The sequence below is a fragment of the Neofelis nebulosa genome, chromosome 11 (genome assembly GCF_028018385.1).
Source record: "Neofelis nebulosa isolate mNeoNeb1 chromosome 11, mNeoNeb1.pri, whole genome shotgun sequence".
Taxonomy (NCBI): Eukaryota; Metazoa; Chordata; class Mammalia; order Carnivora; family Felidae; genus Neofelis; species Neofelis nebulosa.
In genome coordinates this window covers 59,933,646-59,957,309 of record NC_080792.1, presented here as the reverse complement: position 1 = coordinate 59,957,309, position 23,664 = coordinate 59,933,646, and the positions used below count along the sequence as shown (strand labels likewise).

Below are 23,664 nucleotides of genomic sequence, written 5' to 3'. Positions count from 1 at the left end.
GGAATTCACAATATAATGTTGAATTAAAAAAAAGATTTTATATACACATAGCAAAAAGACTGGAAGAAAATATACCAGCTGATTATGGGTGGTTTTTAAATTTTTTTAATGTTTACTTATTTTTGAGAGAGACAGAGTACGAGCAGAGAGAGAGGGAGACACAGAATCCGAAACAGGCTCCAGGCTCTGTGCTGACAGAGGGGCTTGAACCCACGAACCGTGAGATCATGATCTGAGCCGAAGTTGGACGCTTAATCGACTGAGCCACCCAGGTGCCCCTCTGGGTGGTTTTTATATTTTCTTCACAGTTTTCATTTTCTGTTTTTTAGGATGAGTATATGATACTTTTATAATCAGAGAAAACAGTATTTACATATTTCTGAAGATTATTTGGTATTATAAGAAAATATTCAAAATATATTAAGTAGAAAACTGGATTAAAACCATATGTATACTATGATTCCAATTTTTATAAATTCTGGGGGTTTTCTTAGAATGAACATAAACTTTTATAAATTGAAAAATTAGGCTTTAACCTTGACTTTGTCAAGGAAATGCACAGACAGCATGCAAAGTGTTCCATTTATGGCCTTTCAAGAAACCTGTGTTCATGAAAGAAAAATAAGGCAGACTTAGAGGATAAAAAAATGTATGCTGTGGTGTGTCAGGTAGAATGCCTTGGCATTTTTGGTTTTAGAAATTATGTATTTGTATACCTGCATATACACAGAAAATACAGGAAGTATGTTTAACATGCACTTTGGACTCTAATGATAATGTTAATGAAGAAAATGGGATCAGAGAGCTAGTAAAATCCTCTAGTTTCACTTTCTGTTTTCCATATTTATGGATGGTCTGAATTTTTCATAATGAGCATTATAATTTGAGGAATGAAGGCATGATTTTTTAGTTAATGGACTATTTTTTTAGAGAAGTATTAGGTTTACAGAAAAAAAATGACCATTAAGTACAGAATTTCCACACAATACATACTTTTTTAAAAACCCCAAACCACCACAATATATTTATTAGACAAAGCAGAGTTAACAGGGTTTGACTGGTTATCTCCACAACGGCTACCAATGATCCATACCGCTCTCCCTCTGAATGCCGCCCCTCCCACCAGGCGGTGGAATTTATTTCTTGTCCCTTGAATCTGGGCTGGCGTTATGACTTGCTTTGACCAAGATGCTATGACCAAAATGATATGCCTACTAGAGGCACAAGGATGCTTACACCTATGTGTAAAAGTCATGCTGAACACTTATGTATTTACCATAATTTATGGTAAGAACATGCATTGCCTTTTTATTTAGAAAAATCATTACAAAAGGAATACAGATTGGTTATTAAAAATGACTTTTTTTAAGTTTAAAAACTAAAAGGTGAGAGTCTCCTCCATCTTCCAAAACCACACTCAGAGTCAATCACTCTCCGGGGTTTGGCTTTTATTAAACACACAAAACTGGAAAATTAAGAAGAATAAAAGTATATCACAGGGCACCTGGGTGGCTCAGTCGGTGAACTGTCCGACTTCAGCTCAGGTCATGATCTTGTGGTTCGTGAGTTCGGAGCCCCACGTCAAGTTCTATGCTGACAGCTCAGAGCCTGAAGCCTGCTTCAGACTCTGTGTCTCCCTGTCTCTCTGCCCCTCCCCTGCTCTCTCAAAAATAAATAAACATTAAAAAAAATTTTTTTTTAAGTACATCACAGAGAAGAATAAAAAGAATTTCCTCTATAAAACTGTCCCCGATCTATGGAAGTGCCTATGTCGGGAGACAATTCCCACGGATCTCTACCATTGTCCACATTGTGCAAGCAGAGGTACAGTCTTTTTTCCAGACTGTGTTTTCAAGGATGTTTGTATAGCAAATAGCCTTGGAGGGGAGAAATAAGGTCTCCCTCTGGAGCGAAGCACAGACATGCTTACCGCCTATTATGAAAGATCCTATTATGGATCTGTACACTTGGGGGTCCTCTCTTGTGACTCAACCTACTGCATATAGGGCGTCATCTGACCCTCTTTGCATTACACTACAGGATTAGTGCTCGGAGAACCAACAAATTGATAATATTCCAACAACTGCTACTTTCCCCGTGTCTGATCCGGGAGTCGTGTGTCCTCTACCAGCATCCATAAACCAGGCACAGCTAACTTCTTAGCTTGCCGTCACAGTTCTTGACGCATATATTTGTGAACGTGTTTCTTTAAGCCATTTTTAAATTGCAAAAGGCAGTGGATCTTCTCACCTACCCCACTCCAACCACTGGCCTATCAACCAACCGCTGGAGCTTCTCCACTTACAAGTGATAGAGACAATCGCTCCTGTCCTCGTCAATCCTTGCTAAAATATAGAAACACACATTTCCCTGGAAGAGAAAATAAAACCTTTGCTCTCCGCAAAGAGCATGATATGTTCAGGGAGAAAAATCAGCGAGGCCAAGTTCTAAGAGAATGAAAAACCAAGCACCTGCAAAACGGCCCAGCCAAGCACATCTGGCAAAAGCGTCTGTAGGGAAGGGGAAAATGGAATAGGAAAATGCTCCCATAGTCCAAGGTTGGGGTCTCAGAAGTGAATAATCCACCTCCCCTCCCCAAGCATAAGAATGACATTTGATTAATCCAGAAAAGAAAATCAATCTGCCCCACGGACGGCATGGACAGCTGTGCTGTGTGAGCAGACAGTGCTTCCAGGTTTATTAGCAGGGTACCTAGAGCAGGACCTCTGGGGATTTGTCCTGTGTCTCCTCTTCCATCTCAAAATAAAGCTGGCATGATTTGCAGAGTAATGCTCTTGGAGATGAAGTAGATGGTTTTAGGCTGCAGCCTAAGAGGACGGTTGGCTAGGAAAAAAGAATTACTGACAGGGACAGCGAGGCAGGACACATTGCCTAAAAGTCCCTGCATTTCCTTCAAAGTCTTTACAGTTGGGATTGATTCTCACTGGCTGGGATGCAAACTGCTTTCAGATTCTGCAGATCTGGATACTCGGAAACTCCCTGCCCCGGCTAAAAGCCATGTTGCACCAGCTTGCAGGCTCAGGCACAAAGTGACCTCTCCAAGTGCTTTTGAAGGGAAGAAATGTGAAAGAGAAGAACAGATGGGAACTTACCCAATGGTCGGGCTGATGTTGTGGTCAAAGTGATCCTGTACAAATCGACACACAATGCTTGATTTCCCAACCCCGGTGTCCTGGAAAAGAATGAGGACAGAGCCATGAAGACCAAGGGTATCAGTTCTAACCTAGTATAATACACATAGAACCAGAGGGCAGGAAAGGCTATTTCTGGTTGGTGGGAGTAGGGGAGGAGGATACTCTCCTCTGTTTCTTACCAGTATTTTCCATAATGAAACTTATTGCTTTCATAGAAAGAAAAGAAGTATGGTAAAAATAAGCTTTAGAAACACGTCCCCTAGGTTAATAATTAACCTAGAATTGGCATGGTTACAATATATGTATTTCCAGAAATTTGAACATGTTTGAAAGGGCCTGGAGAAGTATGGTAAACACAACGCATTGTTTTGGTAGAGATAGAACTGATTTTGTTCGAAACCTTAACACTCGAAAACTATGTAATCTATTTTTCTGGGTATCACCCTGTAAGACCTATGAATGCTAATTTCTGCATTTCTAGCACTTTTTCTTCAGAATCTGATGGCTGCATAGTAACCTCCAATTTTGCTTAATTATATAAAGGTCTCATCTCAGTGCTTTCCCTGTTAAATAATTCTTTAAAGCTGATTAGGATAGAGGTCTATTATATACTGGAAATGGAACACATGCATTTATATCCACTCCCTCCGAAACCCTTGTCAAATGGTTTAAGGAATAAAAGGTACAAATTCACAAGGTCAAACAAATCTGGAGACGAGACAACACCAGACAAGTGACGTCAACCAAAAGCACGTGGCCAAGTGGTCACTGCGAAAGAAGCAGCTGGAGCCCTCAGGGCCACCAGGGAGGAGAGCCACTGAGAAGCAAGACAATTCATGCCACAGAATCCCTGAAGGAATCAGGAACTGGAGGACAAGGCTGACAACAGCATCAGCTGGAAGGCTGCACAAAAACATACCCTTGGTGCCCCTGGCCACAAAACCAGAGGCCAGACCCTCCTGAACTGCAGGAGGAGGTGGGAGCTGGGTCTCCAGGAAATCTGTATCAGACAGGGCTGGGCTTGGGAGCTTGCAACCCCCGTTGCCCTTTGTGAGCCCAGACAGAAGAGGTGAGGAGTCCCCTCCGGGTAAGAGGAAAATCCTACAGATCCTGATACTTGGAGCCACCCAACTAAAAGCCATGTTGCACCAGTCTACAAACCCCAGTGCAAACAGACCTTTCAGCGCACATTTTAATCTTTTAAAAATAAACGCTCAGCTAAGAAAGACCAGATATTTATACCCACACAAAAAAAGAGTAGGATACTATTTCAGAAGATTATTCAGAGAGTAAGACTGACCTTAGAGATTAACAATACAACGGTAGAAGTGGAAATTTCAAAGGAAGAGGTATAAGGTAAAATCCGAGATTGCCCAGAAAGTAGAACATACTAGAACAAAGCAACTGGCCTCAGCTGCAGGTCACTGCTCTTCTGAGAGGGGTGGCAAGGCACAAAGACGCCAGATTCACAGACTATTGACACAGAGAAGGCCTCCTCAACACGTTGCTTATCTGAAAGATCATGGGGACATTTTGAGATCTATAAGTGAACGGGAAACAAGACATAGCCCAAGAAGAACAAATAGCAGTATGGTTCTCCTCTATTAAAGGTGTAGATTTGAAAGCCTAAAGATCCAGGAGGAAATGCTGAAACTTGGGAAAACGTGCTTTTCCTTACACTGTGATGTGAAGTGAGACCTGAAATACCAGCTGGAAAGCTGAGTTATTTTTATTCCTCACCCCCCGTGCTTAGGGGACAATTCCAGCCAACATAGAGCAAGAGGGGCCCCAGCTCGTGACACTCATCAGAAGATCACTGTCCCAAAGGTGTCCTATCCCAGTGAGAGTGGCCTTAACTGGTTATGAGACATACTGAAAAAAAGCCCCAAAGCCACTTATCTGCAGCACGTACAGCGATGCGCAGAGTTCAGAGAGGTGGCAACAGAATTAAAACATCAGCTCCTCGGATTCCAGATCAATATGCCGCTGCTATTTCTGAGCTGAGCCTTCCGCATGGATTCCGGCTAACATGCCTCACAGTTCCCCAAAACCCACAACTCCACTCAGTTGTTTTCATCTCCGTTGCTTTTAACCACCCTCTGCCCCACCCCCCTGCCCCGTGGAGGAGGGGATCTTGCAGTCCCTTCGGCCCATGCAACCCCAGAGAAACTGAAAAGCCAGGGGCGGTACTGCCCTGCCCTTGAAGAGAAGGAAAACGCGCTCTCACGCTCTCACGAGGCGAACGAACTGCTCTCTGCAAACAGCCGGGTAGACGGCTACCGCTGACCACGCTGATCTGTATTTTTACATATTTTATGTCCCCAAGCTCACGGTCGGAACTCCTCCACCCCCCAGAGACAGGTCTCGGGTTTATTATCTTACAAGGAATGCCAAAGGATTCATCTCTGCCGTCTGTGCACCCCACCCATGGTGGGGAGGCAGACTTGATGCGAGCGCCTGTCCCCTCCCTCTCTAGCATCTCTCGATCACAGTGCAGGAATCCTCTTTCTCCGGCTCTTCGCTGGTCCTCCCACAGCCGGGAGAGGTGCCTGGCGGAGGGGGTACCCGCACACACAGGTGCTCAGGACTGCTCTGCCCCGGGCTCAGGAGACAAATCCGCCCCTCCCGAGTTTTGCCCCGATTAGGCCTTCTTTGGTGTCCTTTTGGCTTACACCCAAGCTCACCCTGCTTCCAAGCTGAGAAAAACCACCCCTCTGGAATACCTCCAGTTTACGCGGGCCCCCAGAGGCCCTACCCCCTGTAACCACCGTGGCACTTACTCTCTGTGACTGGCCCTCGGCCTAGAGGGCTTTGGCGAGACTGTGCATGTCACAGTGAGGACTCTGCTCTAGAAAGCCCGTTTTGGGTGTCGACCCTTTCACTTTACCCAAGGGCCCTGCTCAAAACAACCAGCTCCAGATCCCCAACAGCCCACATGATCCTGCAAGGCGAACCCTCAAAATGCCTTTGAGGATGAAAAAACTCAAAAGCCATCTGGAAATGATTCCTTTCAACTCATCCTCTTCTACTGATAACTCGGGCTTAAAATACCAGCTTTTCTGAAGAGTTAAAGCAGCAAGCCTGCTCAAATTCAGATTGAATAGTTCATTTTCCAGCCAAACACACTCAGTGTTTCTTTTCTTTTTACAAACTCACTCTCAAAATTTCCCTCGACAGGAAAAGAAATAAAAGGACAAAAGGATAGGCAAGGTTTTACTCGGTCTCAGAAAAGGCGGTGTTCTTACAAAGAACTGCTTCAAGTAATCTTCTGTGGCCAGTGGCTTTGTGACGCTCCAGAAGTGGCCAGCTGTTCCCCAGCTGGCCACCAGGGGAAGGCCCTGCTCCAGGTTTGCTGAGGGAGCCTGCCGGCCGGGAGACAGGGCCATGTCATGAATCACTGGGCTTTGGGAGTTCCTTTTCCTGCAGGAACCTCGCTGGCACGGTGACACACAACCGCAAGAGGAAAACGCCAGTGAGTCATGACTGTCGCATGGGATAACATAAAGGTTTAAAGCAGGAAAAGCGGAAAGCATACCAGGGGAAGAAGGGCATCTGAAGAGAGAGAGGATGAGAGAGGGGACCACGGCTGCCCACCATTCTCCAAAGCCTACTTTATTTTTAGTGGACTTACACGGACAGAAGGAAACTCATCTCTGCCGATATTTTTCCATTTCGTAAGACTATGAGACTAGCATAGTTCATCTTGTCCAGTCTCTTAGGTTTGCAAAAGAGGAAGCTGTGTGACTTCCTCAGAGTCACACAGCTGGCTGGTCGAGTCAGAGCCTAATTTTCTGAGGTCCAGTGAAATCCCCCTGAGGCTCTTACCAGGTTCAAATCAACCTCCCTGACAAATGTAAGTTTCTTCCCCACAAAGTCCATTTTCTAGAACTCGCAAGGAGGACTTGTATTACTGCCTTTCACGGTAGCATCGGGTGTCCTCCAAATAAACCTGCTGGGGTTTTTACCTGTAATAAAAGGCGGACATACCACCAGCTACTGAAGAAGCACTAGAATAAAACCAGTCCTGATTCCACAAACCAGGAATAAGGTTTAGAAGAATCCTCCCTTGGGGGTAGTCAGTGTTTTGTTGTACTCTCATTTGTGTGGTTGATATCAGACACAGGCTGAGGCCTAGCGATGGGTTCCATCTTCTTAAAAGGGAAATGCATCCCTTAAAAGATATTTTCTGGGGCTAATAATGCAATCCCCTGAGAACCACCACTTACTCTAACATGACAGTCTCTGCTGTTCGAACTGTCACATTTATTAATCACACGTAAATCTGTAGTTATGAAATCACCAACCACAAACTTGCAGCTGCTATCACGTAAAACACGAGGCATCCATTTGCTTCACTCCCGGACTATTGCAACAGGCTTCAAGGAAGCATTCCTACGTCTCCAGAAAAAGAAGGGAAGGTCCAAGGCAACGTTAGCACCACTGCTAATCCTGCTCTAATGGAAGACATCACTAATCAGTTGAGGACATGTTATTTTATTGAACCTGAAAAAGGCCTCCAAATCTCTTCAGCCCAGCTCTACAGGCAGTCCGTAGGACTCAAACAAGGTGTGTTTCCAGAACAAATGGCCATCCCCTACCGTTGCCCTTCTCTTCCCAACAGTCAACATGCTCCTACATTCTCCTCCTCTCCAAACTCACTAAGCACTGTCCTGTGGGTGTTTTAGATGTCTTTACAAGTTGGAAGGGTTTTTTTTTTTTTTTTTTGGAAATTAAGAAGGAACGCACACTGGTGACAGCATTATAAGCCAACATGCCTTCTGTGGAAAGGAAATGAGACAATACCAAGAACCACAGACCCAGGAATTCCATTCCTAAGAAGATAGTTAAAAGAAGAAAAAAATAAATAAACACAAAAATTTCACTGAAGTACTATTTATAAAAATCAGAAATGGCCCAAAAAACACACTGTAAGTTAAATAACTTGTGGTATAGACAGTAATCTCTTAAGCTTTAATTTCACACCTACCAAAATGTCAAAGGGGCAGAATACGATTTGCCCATAATGTGAACTCTGGAAATGATCCTTTCAGCACCTGTCTCTAGGGTTTAGAGAGAACCCACATGGCAAGGGTTTTTTTGCATTTATTTATTTGTTTTATTCAGTCACCCATTTATTTAAGTGTTCGGCCTTTGAGCCTTGCACACTTCTAAAAAATCCTGAGTGTCTTACACGTTGATAGGGAGCTAAGTTAGGATTTTAGGAGGACCGTGGAGGCCAGCCAGATTTGATGCATGGAGAGAAACAAAATGAAGAGAGAGGCACAGGGAGAACCGTGGGATGGTAAGTGGCTTGACCTTTTGACCCCAAAGGTAAGCGAGGTCAAAAGCATCGTAGAGACCGACCCAGGGGAGCAAAGGTCTCTTCAGGGACACTGGACACACCTCCCTGAGCACTTGAGATGGCCTTGTGGAGACAAACCACAGGCAGAGGCAGAGAGTAGCCACTTGTGATCTGGGGTAGCGTTACGTGCTTATTACTTCCACTTTGGGGCACATGGGGGAGGAAGCGTGTGTTGCCGACACTGAAGACAGGAGGTCATGGAGGAGAGAACGTCCATTTCCTGCGACTATAGGGCGCCCGGCCCACGGCCTCACCAGCACGCCCCGTGTCAGCTAGTCAGGTCCCCACTATCCCGGCCAGGGCTCCCCGATGGCACCACCTGTCCTTCCCATGGCCCAAAACCCCAGATCCACCCAGAACAGAGAACAGGAGCTGACACAAAGGAATACACCCCTGTCAAGCATATCCCAACCCGCACAACTCCACAGTCTGCACCTAATTCCAAAGAAACCCCACGGAAAGGCCGTACGAACCCACCAAGTTTGTTTTTTTTTTTTAAAGCTTTGGCTAAGGCGGAGAGGATACACACCCCCATTCCACTCCTCTGCATGTCAGAAGTTTATGTCAGAGCAACCTGCAGAAGACCCCAATCACACACACCCCTTACAATAGAGGTCACTGCTTCTGTGGAACCTGAATTGGCCAGCCTAAGGACTCAAGCCCAAAACACTGCACATCACTCCCCGAGCATCCTGTAAGCTCCCTGGAGATCTCCCGTGCATCCCTTCAGTTCTGTCCCTACGACGCCAGTTCTGTCCCTACAACACTCTTTCCACGACGCCAGTTCTGTCCCTACAACACTCTTTCCACGGGAGAACTGAAGTACTTTGTTCCTGGATGACATTTAAAGCTTTATCAGGATTACAGATTTAATGGGCCTGTTTGCCCCGGAGCCCTAAATCTCTTTGGCACCGAAAAGAAAAGGGTTCAATATTTGTAAATCACAGTAATCACTACCAAAAAAAAAAAAAATAAAAGTGCCATAAAAGCAAAAACAAACAAATAAATAAAATAAAAATCATTAGACTCAAGTCTATAATATGCTTGTTTTATTACCACACATTCTACAAGATGTCCTTTGGTGATGTGAGACCTCTGTCCAAGCAGAGTAAATCTCAGCCTTTATGCTACGTTCTAAGAAACAAGTGAATTAGCAATGCAAGAAAATTCAACTACAGGCATTCCACCGTATTTAGGAAAGAATACCATACAATTATTTGATGAAAATACAATACAAATTAAAAGCCCCTAAGCATTCCCACAAATAACTTTGCCGTACCTTCGGTCACAGTTATTTTGAAACATGTCAGTGATTTGTGTTACAACAAACATCTCGAAATCCATTTACAAAGAGAACCTAATTACATGTATGACAAAAGGAAATCTTTCATATTGAAAGAGGTCGGTTCTGTCCTGAGTCTGAGAGTCACTAAACTATCTTCTCTACCTACCTCATGGGGACAAAAATGCTTATGGACATAATGTTAAGCATGTAAATAGCGCTAAGTGAGTTTATGCATTTAGATCAATGCCCCGTGGGCACTAATGAACCTAGCTTGGAAATGTCCACAGTTTTCTAGATGTATATGAGAATAATGGAAAGTATACATACAGAGAATAAGATGTCATGGCTTGGGCTACAAAAAGTGACCAGAAGAGATGTTAAAAATATCCTCTTAGATAACAGAAAGAAATAAGCAGGAATGAGGAGCATGAAACCCACAAGAAGGAGATAATGAGATGGTTCAATAGGGAATAGAGACACACATATTCACCTACTCTATCTCCCCAGGTCCTCACAACAGCCCTTTGTAAAGCAGAGGACAGATGGCATTGTCCACACTTCTCATGCAAGGAAACCATGGTCTAAAAGGTTAGGGGTGGGGCACCTGGGTGTTAAGTGTCCAACTCTTGGTTTTGGTTCAGGTCATGATCTCACAGTTTGTGAGCTCCAGCCCCAAGTCGGGCTCTGCGCCGACAGTGTGGAGTCTGCTTGGGATTCTCTCTCTCTCCCTCTGTCTCTCCCCCTCCCCTGCTCGTGCTGTCTTATCTCTCAAAATAAATAAATAAATTTTTGGGGCGCCTGGGTGGCGCAGTCGGTTAAGCGTCCGACTTCAGCCAGGTCACGATCTCACGGTCCGTGAGTTCGAGCCCTGCGTCAGGCTCTGGGCTGATGGCTCGGAGCCTGGAGCCTGTTTCCGATTCTGTGTCTCCCTCTCTCTCTGCCCCTCCCCCGTTCATGCTCTGTCTCTCTCTGTCCCAAAAATAAATAAAAAACGTTGAAAAAAAAAAAAATTAAAAAAAAAATAAATAAATAAATAAATTTTTAAAAAATAGAATACTAGGGGCGCCTGGGTGGCTCAGTCGGTTGGGCATCTGACTTCAGCTCAGGTCACGATCTTGCGGTCCGTCAGTTTGAGCCCCGCGCCAGGCTCTGGGCTGATGGCTCAGAGCCTGGAGCCTGCTTCCGATTCTGTGTCTCCCTCTCTCTCTGCCCCTCCCCCATTCATGCTCTGTTTCTCTCTGTCTCAAAAATAAATAAACGTTAAAAAAAAAAATTTTTTTAAAAATAGAATACTAAAAGGTTAGGGGAATTGCCTGCGGTCCTACTACTAGTAAAAGCATCATCAAGGTTCAGACACCCCTTCCCCACTTCCAGGGCTGTATTCGCTGACCAAACCATGTCTCTCCAGAAGCCGTGCGTCCATCAGTCTATTCATTGCCTGTGTGGTCAGCAATATGCCAGGATGGGAGATGGAAAGATCAAGCCCAACTCCTACAGCCAGGACACTCGCATTCAGACTTAAACTTTACAACGGAATCAAAGACAGGAGGTTAGAGTGACCAGACCAAGGTCATTGTCCAGGCCACCCCCAATACATGACTGATGACTGATGGCTACGTTCCAAGACTGTATTTGCTGGCTAATCATTTGGAAGTCAGACAGCATTCTTCCGTGGAAGTAATGCTGTAAATAAATAAAGATTACTTCCCAAACTCGCCACTGAACTCTACACGGCGGAAGAAACCGTTGTCTGTTTATATCTATAGGATAACTTATTGTTTCCACAGGAAAACGTACTCTAATTTCAAACTGGGGATTTCAGACAGTGGCAAGTAGACACCCAGGACTTCAGTGCAAGCAGAATGCCCTGGGAGACTAAGGAGATCTTGTTGAACAAATGGTCTAGTGGATTTGGACGCCAGCAATACTCCCTAGAGCACAAATCTTTCATAGGAGCAGGAGTGAGCAAAATAGTAATATGGGCAATAAGAAAAGCTGACATTTACTGAGCACATAGAGAGTTCCAAGCACCAAGCTAGGCATTTCATATGGAAGGTATCAGCTCAAGTACTGCTTCCACTCTACTATATCTCTGCTATCCTTCTGGGATTCCAGTTGTGCCTATACTAAACTTTTTCACCTTATCATACATATCTCTTACATTCTTTTCTTTTCTTTCCCATCTTTTTGTCGGAGTTTCAGTTTGGAGATATCTGATCTAATTTCTAGTTCTTTCTACAGATGCAGCTAACATGGTGGTGATCCCATTAATCGCTTTCCCAATATCGATTACTGTATTATTTTTTTAAGTAGTCTTCACACCCAGGAGCCCAGCATGAGGCTTGAACTCACGACCCTGAGCTCAAGACCCGAGCTGAGGTCAAGAGTCAGACACTTAACCGACTGAGCCACCAAGGAGCCCCAGTTATATTTTTTTCTTTCGTAAAATTTTCCTTTTTATAAAGTTTTCAATTCCTTGCTCGAAATCATGACTTTAATTTCCTTGAACATATTAAACATATTTATATTTTACATATTTTAAAGTCCATGTCTGACAGTTCTATAATCTACATCCTCTGTGGTTGGTTTCTACCGTCTGTGGAAAGGTTAATAAACTGCCTTGTCCCTTCATATCTCTGGTCATGTTTGATTAAGTCTTAGCATCCTCATTTCAGAGGAGGAAATCACAGCAATTTGTCCAAGGACATGGGTGTCGAGGCTAAGACTCCATCCCAGATCTTCTGTGACTCTTAGATAAGTGTCTAAATAGAAGAGATGGCCATGTTTCTGGGATATCATACACTCCAACGAAACTAATGCTAGTGTGAAACTATTTGTAATATTTAAAAATATTGTCCTCTTTCCACTTTTTTTTAAAGTTTATTTATTTACTTAGAGAGAAAGAGAGAGAGAGAGAATGGGGGAGGGGCAGAGAGAGAAAGAGAGAGAGAGAGAGAGAGAGAGAGAGAGAGAGAGAGAGAATCCCAAGCAGGCTCCATGCTATCAGCACAGAACCCAACTCTGGGCTCAGTCTCACCACTGTGAGATCATGACCCAAGCCAAAAATCAAGCATCAGACACTTAACCAACTGAGCCAACCAAATGATTTGAGAGGTGGCAGATCCGGTGGGCTCTGAAGTTTAGAAATTGGTCAGGCATGGGTGCTCCGGCCCCAACAGTAGAGTATCTTCTTGGCCTTGCTGGTGTAAGAGGAATGTTCTAGAAGTTCCAGGGAAGCCAGAGTCAGTGACGCACTGGGAGTGAGGAAAGATGAGCACCAGAGGCTCCATCCCTCTCCTCCCCCGGCTCTTAAAGAAATCCTCTCAGGGGCGCCTGGGTGGCTCAGTCGGTTGAGCATCCGACTTCGGCTCAGGTCACGATCTCGCGGTCCATGAGTTGGAGCCCCGCGTCGGGCTCTGGGCTGATGGCTCAGAGCCTGGAGCCTGCTTCCGATTCTGTGTCTCCCTCTCTCTCTGCCCCTCCCCCGTTCATGCTCTGTCTCTCTCTGTCCCAAAAATAAATAAACATTAAAAAAAAATTTTTTTTTAAGTAAAAAAAATTTAAAAAAAGAAATCCTCTCAGATCACCACCTCTCCTCTCGCCTTACTTTACAGATAAGTGAATGAGGGAAAAGAAGAAGGAAGACAATTTTTAAAAGGGGAAGGGCAAGTTCCATAGCTCCTTCACTTCCGTTATTCTTACAACAGCCCCCGCTGCTTCTTGGCATTTTTGAGAGAGCAGTTTGTCCCAATGTACAAACTCTGTGCAGCTAAGCAGAAATTTCAGTTTATCTAATGAGTCTTAGAAGGTGTGATCTTAACTGTTTAAAAAAAAAATTAACACTTTTTTTTTTTTTTTACTTATATCATACTTCCTGCCAAAGGAACTAACTGTCCTCTGGCCACCTTTCCTTCCTCACAAGCAACATATGTGTGGGCTCTCAGTTGGGCAAGATGGGTCACTCAACAAATGACAGAGACATAGGCTTCCCTCCTCCCAGGGAGAAAATCCACTCATTTCATAAAATATCTAGCCTTGCATCCCGCCAGAAACCAGCGAGGGAGCCCGGAGGACCTGTAGAACTGTGCCCAGATCCCTGACCCACAAAACCGTGAGACAATTAAGTGCATGTTGTCTTAAGCTGTCAGATTCTGGTGCAACTTGTTACACAGCAATGGATAACTAATAGAGATGTAGCAGACAATGTGTATTAAGCACTGACTCTGAACAAATTTTATTTAACCCATGCAGCAACCCTAATGAAGTAGAGTTAGGCCTACTTTGCAGAGCAGGAAATGAAAGTTAAGGGCAGATCAGGAGTATGAGAAGTTGGCCCCCAAGGGATGATGACAGCAGAGCTGTGTGGGACTCACGAGGCTCTGCCCCAAGAGCAGTGATTCTGCGTACTCCTCCAGGAACCTGCTCTCAGGGCCACGAGAAAGGAAAAATATTACATTACTTAAACTGACAAAACCTGTTTTAGAGTGATTTAAGCACTGAGGATAACCCCAACGTCAGCCAATGAAGTTATGGTGGACACAGGGCTACAATGTAAAGCAATAATTCAATCTCAAGGGTAAACCTCTGGGGGAAAGATCACAGCATGCAAGATCAGGGGGGAGAGAACTGGGGACTTCAGAATTTGCTTTTAAGATCTCATTAGAGACATTTCACAGTTGTTTTGAGTAACCACTCACACAGCTCCCTGTGAAGGGTTGCCTCATTTTATTAAGCATCTTTTCATCTCATTAGAAACCTTCTCCTTCATTTGGTATCACTTCCACCTAGTGAGTCAACAGGGAATCCAACACCAGTGGGAGGAGGCAGAGACTGTTTCAGTTCCTCTCCTCCTCCTCCTCCATCCACACACCCTTACTTGGTCCTTAGGAGCCATGACAAGACATTGCGGGGGAAGCATAGGAATGTTCTCCCACCCAGCAGATGGACCATGGCCTGGATGGTTCATGCTCTGTGGGAAGCCCGAGGGAGGAAGGACACATCTGGGAGCTCATTTCCCCACCTCTGTGCTTTAGATAATCCACACCTTAGGTTGATGCTTCCCCTTTCTAACCACCGCCTCCCCCTTCTAGCCAGGGGGCCTCAGACACAGACACAATCCTAATAACAGACACGTCAACACATCAAAGCCACAACACCCAAAGACCATCATCTCCACTCCTGTCACCCTTCTATAGAATGATTCATGGGTGTCAGCCACCTGGCATCCTCAAAATCACACGTTACCTTTGTGGGTAGGTAAGGTTCTCTGGTGAGAAGGTCCCTCATCATGTGCTCGCTTCGGCAGCACATATACTAAAATTGGAGAAGGTCCCTCATCAGATTCTCACTGTCACTTATGACCTAAATATTTGTAAGATCTGCTGAATCCATACGCCCTCTGACTCCCTTCCCTTCTGAATACTGAGCAACAGGCTAGCCACACCCCCCCCCCCCAATCTCTGAACGTCTGTGTTTAAGGCAACACTGAGGCCAACCCCTAGAAAGGACAAAGTTACCACTGCCGGTTTATCTCTAATCCACACACTGCTTGACCTCAAAGATTATGAGTTCTGCTTAATCTTCTCCTGCCCCACTTCCTGTCCCCATCTACCAAGGCTATCTGGCAAACTCTGAAGATGTTAGAAGTTACACGACCTGAGGTCCTGCCCTCTGTACTGCACTTTCAGAGTGAGGGCCTAGTAGCAGGGGGTCATCTGACCACACCCACAGGGGGACGGGTGAATCATCAATACCCACACATGCTCACATGCATAATGCTTGCACGCACAGCTCAGAACTTGGAATCGGGAAGGCCAGCCACTTATCCCCGTATGACACTGGGAAGGGAAGAAATGGTGACTGCTGATCAGTCCCAGCAAGGTCATATGTCCCAACCCCCACGGAACTTCTGTACCAGTGAAGAACAGACAAATAAACTGGACAGTGTCATATACCGTGATAAGTGCCATGACGGGGAAACAAAAGGACATCGAACCCACATTTGAGAGATCAGGGAAGGCTTTGTGGAGGCAGGGACATTAAATCTGAAACCAAAAGGAGGCATTAGCCAGGCAAGGTAGGGAATAGGACCGGAAAACAGAGGAAGGGAGGTGGGGGAGCTGGATTCTAGCAACAGGAACAGAGCATGGGGAGAAAACAGTCTGTCCAAGAATTCAATTTAGTAGACGTTTGAGGTTTTTTTCTTCTGGGAGGCAAAGATCCAACAGTCCCCCAAGAATATACAGATGGAGGGCCCAGGGACTGGCAGATGCCCTTTCTGCCCCTCCTCTGGCCTCTCCTGTTGATCCACTGGCTTAAAGAAGCTCTCCAATCCAGGGGCTCTATCTCCCTACTTCTGCTATTCTCACACATTTCCCTGTAGCGGATGCGAAGCACATGTGTGCCTGTGACACGCGCACCATACACCCGCAGGTGTGCATACGTGCACATGCATACAGATGCACGACACACACGCACAGCTGCCTACATGCACACCCATGCACGCGTGTGTACACACCCCCACAGGCTCGGCGACCCTGGCTTGCCGTGCACCATCCTGGATTACCCTAATGTCAACCTGGCTTAAAGCAGGGACGACATCTCCCAGGATCCCTTTCTCCCTAAGGTTCTGGGTTAGAAATGACCAAAAAGGGAATCTGCAGGAAGTCAAGATTGCTGTTATACACTCCCGAAGGTTTCAGCACACAGGTAGAAAGAGGTTCCCGGCAGAGCCCCCTCCTGTACCCGCCTTTGTCCCAACCACAGCCTCAGCAGCTGTCCACAGACAGCTGCCACCCCACCCTGCTGCGGGCCACTTGCTGTTGGCTATGTCGGCTTCTCAGAGCTTCCGCGAGAGCCCCCATGCAACCACCACGCTGGCGATTCTCTGGCTCTAGGGGTTTCCTCTGATTTTCAAGCTCCTTCTTCCAGACCTCCCCTCACCGCACTGCCCACATTCATATCAAGGGCAACAAAGTGCAATAAATCCTGTCCCGTAGTAGCTCCCCTTTCCTGAAGGAATGCTGATACACTCACCAGGAAGAAGCACCTGCAAACAAAGGAGCAGGAGAATGCAAAGGGATGTTCTGCAGGCTAGAGAGAGAGGTAAGCCCGGCAGGAGTCAGGTCAGGATGATTTAACAACCAGAGCATCATTCACTCTAGACAGAGCCCAGAACATCCACAGGCCAAGGGCGCGGTCTTAACCCTGTTAAGGAGTCTGGAAGTTGGCTGAGGAAAGTGGGAACCAATGAAATCCACCCTGTTGTGGCACTTTAAGAGGATCAGAAGGAAACCAAAGGAAGAAAGGCCATTTAGGAGGCTGCTCTTTCACTGGCTGCATTTTTATTGAGCACCTACCGTGTGCCAGTATTATCCACAAGTGACGGTGGCCAAAGTCGATCATGTCAGTGCTAAGACTCTCCAGGAGCTCAGCCTGTACTCTCTGCTCGATTCTGCAGGGCAGACAAAAGGAACAGTTCCTACATCCCGACTGTAATAAATGTGAAAAGTTAGCATCCTCAGACAACTCAGTCACGTGAACTAACACTCAAGGCCTCGCAGGTCACCAAGCCGAAACCCGGGGTAATATAACTACCCGTAGCAAGCCCTTAATCAAGATACTCGCTGACAGCGACTGTGATTTCGTCAAACAGGGCACACGCACACTTGCAGGCTGCAGAAAGAGCAAGCCGGGGACGCGACAGTCTGCTCACAACTTCCCCATCCTCCTCACCCTAGCACGGTTCCAATTAAATAACGGTGTTGACCTATGATGTATTAGGAATCTTCCCACACTTAGGAAGGCCAGCTAGATCAAGGGCTAGACTCATGATCACAAGAGCATCAGGAAAGGCATTTGCAAGAAAGGAAGGGAATGTGCCCAAGGAAGGGGAGTTGGCCTCCAGAATGTGAACAGAAACATCCCCCCGTCACCATCATGCTAGCCTGACTTCCTCATGGTTTAGGATTCCAGCTTAGTGTCCACCGGTGCTTCCACAAGTGATTAAAAGACTACAAAATACAAATAAAAGCAATGAATTACTACCACCCTCACTTTCAATCTATGCACCTTGGAAATAAATGCTAAAATATTATACTTATTAGCTTAACAATGAGTCCAGGAGGGGCGCTGGGGTGGCTCGGTCGGTTAAACATCCGGTTCTCGATTTCGGCCGAGGTCATGATTTCAGGGTTCGTGAGATCGAGCCCCGTGTCAGGCTCTGCACTGATAGCATGAAGCCTGCTTGGGATTCTCTCTCTCTTCTCTCTCTCGGCCCCTCCCCTGCTCACACTCTGTCTCTCTAAATAAATAAATAAATAAATAAATAAATAAATAAAAAATATATACATATATATATATAAACATTTTTTAAAAATGTGACCAGGAAACACAAAATTGCCTACATCACAGCTCCCTGAAGAATCCTGTCCACACTGCAGCCTCCAGGCAGAGGTCAGCAGAAACCCCCACCCCACCACCGCTGCCGAAAATTCCAAGATCAAAGATGAGACACTTTTGCTCTTTCATCCTCCAAAGGAGAGAAAACAAGTGTGTCTGCAGATAAAAACAGACTCAGATGTGAACAAATTTCCCAGGAACAACCTGAACAGGTGTTGTGATGACAGTAAACAGTAAAGCCATGGAAATATACTCTCTGAATGAAACATGCTCTCCTATATAGCATCCTCAACTGCTCCTCACTCAAAGACCAGCTGAAGGTCAAGAAGAAAGCAAGTGACTGCAGATCTGCTCTTCACTGCCATGCTGGACATTAACTTGTGGAGTCAGCCTCACGCCCTCAATGCTCTGGTGCAACCCTCGTCTGAACAAACACCTGCGACCCCTCCAGCACGGCAAACTTATCTAAAACCTTGCCAGAGAATAAGTTCCCACAGACAGAGGTCAAGATCAAGGGCACTGCAGTGAACCTGCCCTAAAAAGCAACTGCACGTGTCCAGGTAAGTTGAAACTGCAACACAAAGGATGACCAAGGGAAAACTGAATGGAAGACAGTTAAAGACATGAAGGCGAAAACAGAGCTGCTGAGCGTCCAAGTTCCAAATCACAACACCGATGAGCTTTTAATCATACTAATCATGTTATTCATCACGACGGTGATGACAGTTGACATTTTGTTAAGCTAGACTCTGTGTTGTTACCTTGCATCAGCTCATTTAATCTTCAACCCAGATCTATGAGAGACTATTATCATGCTTCACAGTTGGGAAAACAGACTTAGGGAGGTTCAGCAATTGAATGGGTCTGTGCTCAGAGGCCCGAGCTCTTGATCTCCATCCCATACCCTACTACCCGGTGACGAACACCGTCTGGGCTCCCAATTCTGTGACAAGTCCTGGAGATGCAAACAAGTTTGATGATGCACTTCTCTCCCACCTGCTAAGCACACCCTGCGTGTCTAAGCCATAAGTGCCACCGTGTTAGGCACTGGAGATTCAATAGAATGTCTCTTGTCCCAGAAGTACACGGGTTACAAACCTGGGAACAAGGAACGGAGCCGGACTTCAAGGACTTAACGGCCCAGAGAGGTGGACTTTTGTCTTGAATTCACCCTCATGACACAGAGAGGCAAGTAGCCACGCACCATACTCGCGAACAATCTCTCGCCCACCCTGGGGTGTGACTGCTCAGATCCAGTGGTGAGTTCCTTGGCACCCCACAAGTCCCCTCAAGCATGTTGTGTGAGAATATGCCCTTCCTGAAAAGTCCATGAGAAACTAGCACAATGGCCCATCTTTACCTTAACCTATGTTCTAAAAGCCCTGTGGCTTATAGAGCAGACTCACATTATTGTGTCTGACCTTCATAGTGACTCTGAGGTATCATTATTCCCATTTTATGGATGGAGAACTTGAGGCCCAGTGCAATTTACAGTCACACGGGAATGGGGTAAGGCCAATTCCAGGCCTCCATCTCCTGGTTCTTTCTTTCCCCATCACTAAACCATCTTCAGGCCACATCTGAGTCCTAAGACCTTATAGAATCTCAGTATGTGGGACCTTCAAACACTGGGGAGGAAAATGTCCAGAGCTACGAAATCTCAAAGTGAAGTAACAGGCAGTTTGTAACTTGTAAATGAACACCTTTGGTTAACTTTGGTATTAAAAAAATAATCGAATGCAAATAAGAACAGACAACTTGGTAATCTCACACGCTGGCCAACTTTCCACTCAACGAAGATGTATAGGTTATCAGTGCACATTTGAACTTCATGTACCGACACTGAAATTCCACTTGTGGGTGCCTCGAGATCTGTGGAGATAGATCTCTTTAAGAAGTCCGTTTTTGAGAGGAAAGAAAATGTGTAGTTTATACTTCTCAAGATAGAAACGGTCCCTTGTAAGAATCACTGAATATTCCCAGAGATATTGTGGGGGGGAAAACCCAGTATGTAGTATCACCATTCCATAAAGTAAGAGTCTCCAAACTGCTTTGATTGCACATCCCTAGCCACAAAAGACGACTACGTACATCCTCTAATATGTGTATATTTACTTACAACCTGTATACATGTGCTACTGTACTAAGATAGTATACAACATATAAAACATATGCAGAAACTGCAGTTTTAAAAGAACGGCGTATCAGTCAGTTCTCAAAACCCAGAAATCTACTGGATGCTCAAGCTGGTGAGCTGCCCCCTCCACATCACCAGATTCCACATTTCTGTTCATCAAAAAAGGCTCGCTGGTGCTGCAAAGAGACTTCTACTACAAGCAAGCACTTGGGAAGGGACCCTCAGTGTGTCCTTCCACACAGAGACGAAGCTCCCAGGAGCTAGACCTGGGTCACGTGAGCTGGAAGCTGAGGGCAGCCATCTTTACACTCCCTCTGATGGAAGAAGGAAGGAAGCAGCCCAAAGACACAAGCCCCAGGCCTGCTAGTGACCCCAGGACGTTCCCTATCATCTTGAGGCCCCGCTGCATTCCTGCCTTTAGGTTCCATGAGACACCCTGTATCTTTTTTAAGTTGGACCTTCGTATAAACTGTCCCATGTGAAGCTTGACATGCCCCCCCCCCACCCCCTAAAGGAAACATCTCTAAGGACTTTCTAGATAAGCCCTGGTCACATTACACCATCACCTCTCCATTCGACCCCTTCACTGCCCTGTCACAGCATCACACAATTGCTTTTTTATACGCATTAGCTGAAGTCAGTTTCTGACATAAGTATTATTTCATCACGTCCAAACCATAGCTTAATAATGTGCTGCTCTACCACTGTGGTTGGAGAACAATACATCAGAATAACGAGTTCTCCCACCTAGAAAAAGTCGACGTGCAGCGCCTGGAAAAGATCTCCACAGCCTGATGTCCAGGCCTTGCCAACAGCAAAGTCCGTCTGCCTCTGGCCAAAGCATCAGGAGTCCTCACTTGGCTACATGTTACACTCAAGCATATTTCATCCACGCTGCGGGCCACAGGCATGACTGCTACGCATGCACGAAGAATCTAAGTTACAGAAAGCTATGCGCATCCACTAATTTGCCAGCGAATGTTCGCTTCTGTATTCTAGCTTTACAACAATACAACTGATTGACTTTATTTTGACAAGGAAAGGAAAGGGAAGGGAAGGGAAGGGAAGGGAAGGGAAGGGAAGGGAAGGGAAGGGAAGGAAAGGAAAGGAAAGCAAAGGAAAGCAAAGGAAAGGAAAGCAAAGGAAAGGAAAGCAAAGGAAAGGAAAGCAAAGGAAAGGAAAGGAAAGGAAAGGAAAGGAAAGGAAAGGAAAGCAAAGCAAAGGAAAGGAAAGGAAAGGAAAGCAAAGGAAAGCAAAGGAAAGCAAAGGAAAGCAAAGGAAAGCAAAGGAAAGGAAAGGAAAGGAAAGAAGGATGCCTAGCTGGCTCAGTTGGAAGACTGTGTGACTCTTGATTTCAGGGTCGTGACTTCAAGCCCCACAATGGGTGCAGAGATTACTTAAATAAATAATTAAAAAAGAGAAAAGAAACTTGAAAGAAAAGTAAATGTGCAAGGAAAGACAATGAGGTAGGAAAGACAGGAGTAAAATCATTATTCTGGTGTCAACTTGGACCCTTTGTCTGTTCATGTTTTGAGTCTGGGGACCAACGATACTCTGTCCCCACTTCCCGCACCGGATTCTATCTCAACCAGGCAGGAAGATTACAGCTCGACTGAGGCAACCAGACCAAAAGTTTACAGATAGTAATTTGGTCAGATGAGCCAAAGGAAGTATGTTTCTGCACTTAGTGGTTTGGACCACTTTGGAGATCGAGAAAGATATTACAGACCTTCTCTGCACTCTGAGCACAAACTTCTGCTCCTCCACGACTTAACCATACGATCACAGCAGCTAATTTCAAACTCTGGCTTCCTACCCATAAATCTGGTGCCTTGCCCACAGTGGCACAAAACAGACTCTCCCAAGTGTCTGATGCATATGAAAACATGCCGGCAAATCTGCTTAGAGTCCCTATTTCGTGTGCCTGCCCTCTCCGAGAAAAGACCAGTACATTGCAGAACGAGTCCCCAGAGCCCTGGCGTATGCCAAGCCTGCATTTTCACCACACAACAGGATCCCTTCCTGTTAAATGGATCGAAACGGCAAACTGTATCTGCAGCAGCCAGGAACACAGGGTCAGCCGGGACACACGGACGGCAGGAGCATCCTGCCATTTTGCTGACCGAAGGAAAAACGTTTAGGAGACTTGAGTTTTCTGTTACCTTCTTTCTTGATTCTTGACACGCACTGGCTGGCTGCTTGGGCTCCTGCAACGCTGTACCAACAGGCTGGCAGACATCACCATGCTATCTGTTTTATTCTTTCTCCACGAAAGCCAAAACCTAAATCCCCAGTACACAATTGCTCTTGCCGACGCGTATCTCCGAAATAGCCCTCATCTGTTAATATGCCGCAAATTCACAAAGCATCCCAACCCCCACCCTCTGACCTGTTCCAAGTCACGCCTGTTTGTTAGCTGAGCCGGAGCTCAGTTTGGGGAGACGCAATGACCTCATACAAAGGAAAAAGAAGAAAGAAGCGGCCAACAGCCCACTAGCCCAAGGGTCAAAGGACCCAGTCAAGGTGCTGCAGGTGAGGCAGAGACCAAATACAGTGTGTTTCATACGGCATCCCACAAGAACAACTAGGCCCCTACAGGTGAGAATAATGGTCGCCAAAGATTTCTTTTCGGGGGCACCTGAGCGGCTCAGTCAGTTGAGCATCCGACTTCGGCTCAGGTCATGATCTCATGGTTCATAGGTTCGAGCCCCGCATTGGGCTCTGCGCTGACAGCTCAGAGCCTGGAAGCTGCTTTGGAGTCTGTATGTCTCTCTCTCTCTACCCCTCCCCTCCTCGCTCTCTCTCTCTCTCTCAAAAATAAATAAACATTAAAAAAAATTTTCAAAGATTTCTTTTTGTATGCACACCAAGCTATAAAAATTAGAGACACTCTCTTTTCTGGGCCAAGAAATCAAGGGCTGGTAGCCATTCTGGGGAAAAAGTTTGCAAATCTTAATAATTGTTTTACTCTTCTTGGTTATTCGCTAGATCTCTTAAGAGGAGAAAAACAACAATAAAACACAGACCCCAAGACGTCATAGGCTGGAGCGTGAGATGCACTGTACACGTTTTAGGGAACAAACACTTTGGCAAAATAAAAACAGAAAACAACAATCAAGGAGAAGAATGTATGGATGCTGTAAATAATGGTAAACCCCAGCTCCCCCATGCGTTGTGAAGGGAAGCCGACTGTTGTCATGGTCAGAGCAGAAGTTTGGGATCAGACATGAGGAATTTAAATTTCTTGCTGAGTCTCTCCAGGCTTCAGCTCCCCCGTCTGTAAAATCAGTAGTAAGGCCTGTCTCTCAGAGGATTTTTGTGAAGA

The 23,664-nt window shown here is 45.6% G+C and overlaps 1 protein-coding gene across 1 annotated transcript in view; it reads right to left on the bottom strand.

Annotated features, from left to right (window-relative positions):
- RAB31 (RAB31, member RAS oncogene family) overlaps positions 1 to 23,664 on the bottom strand; it is a 133,893-nt gene that overhangs the window by 72,356 nt on the left and 37,873 nt on the right. The window contains exon 2 of the mRNA XM_058692710.1: positions 3,114 to 3,193. Within this exon, the coding sequence (XP_058548693.1) occupies positions 3,114 to 3,193 (80 nt within the window). The remainder of the gene's footprint in view (positions 1 to 3,113; positions 3,194 to 23,664) is intronic.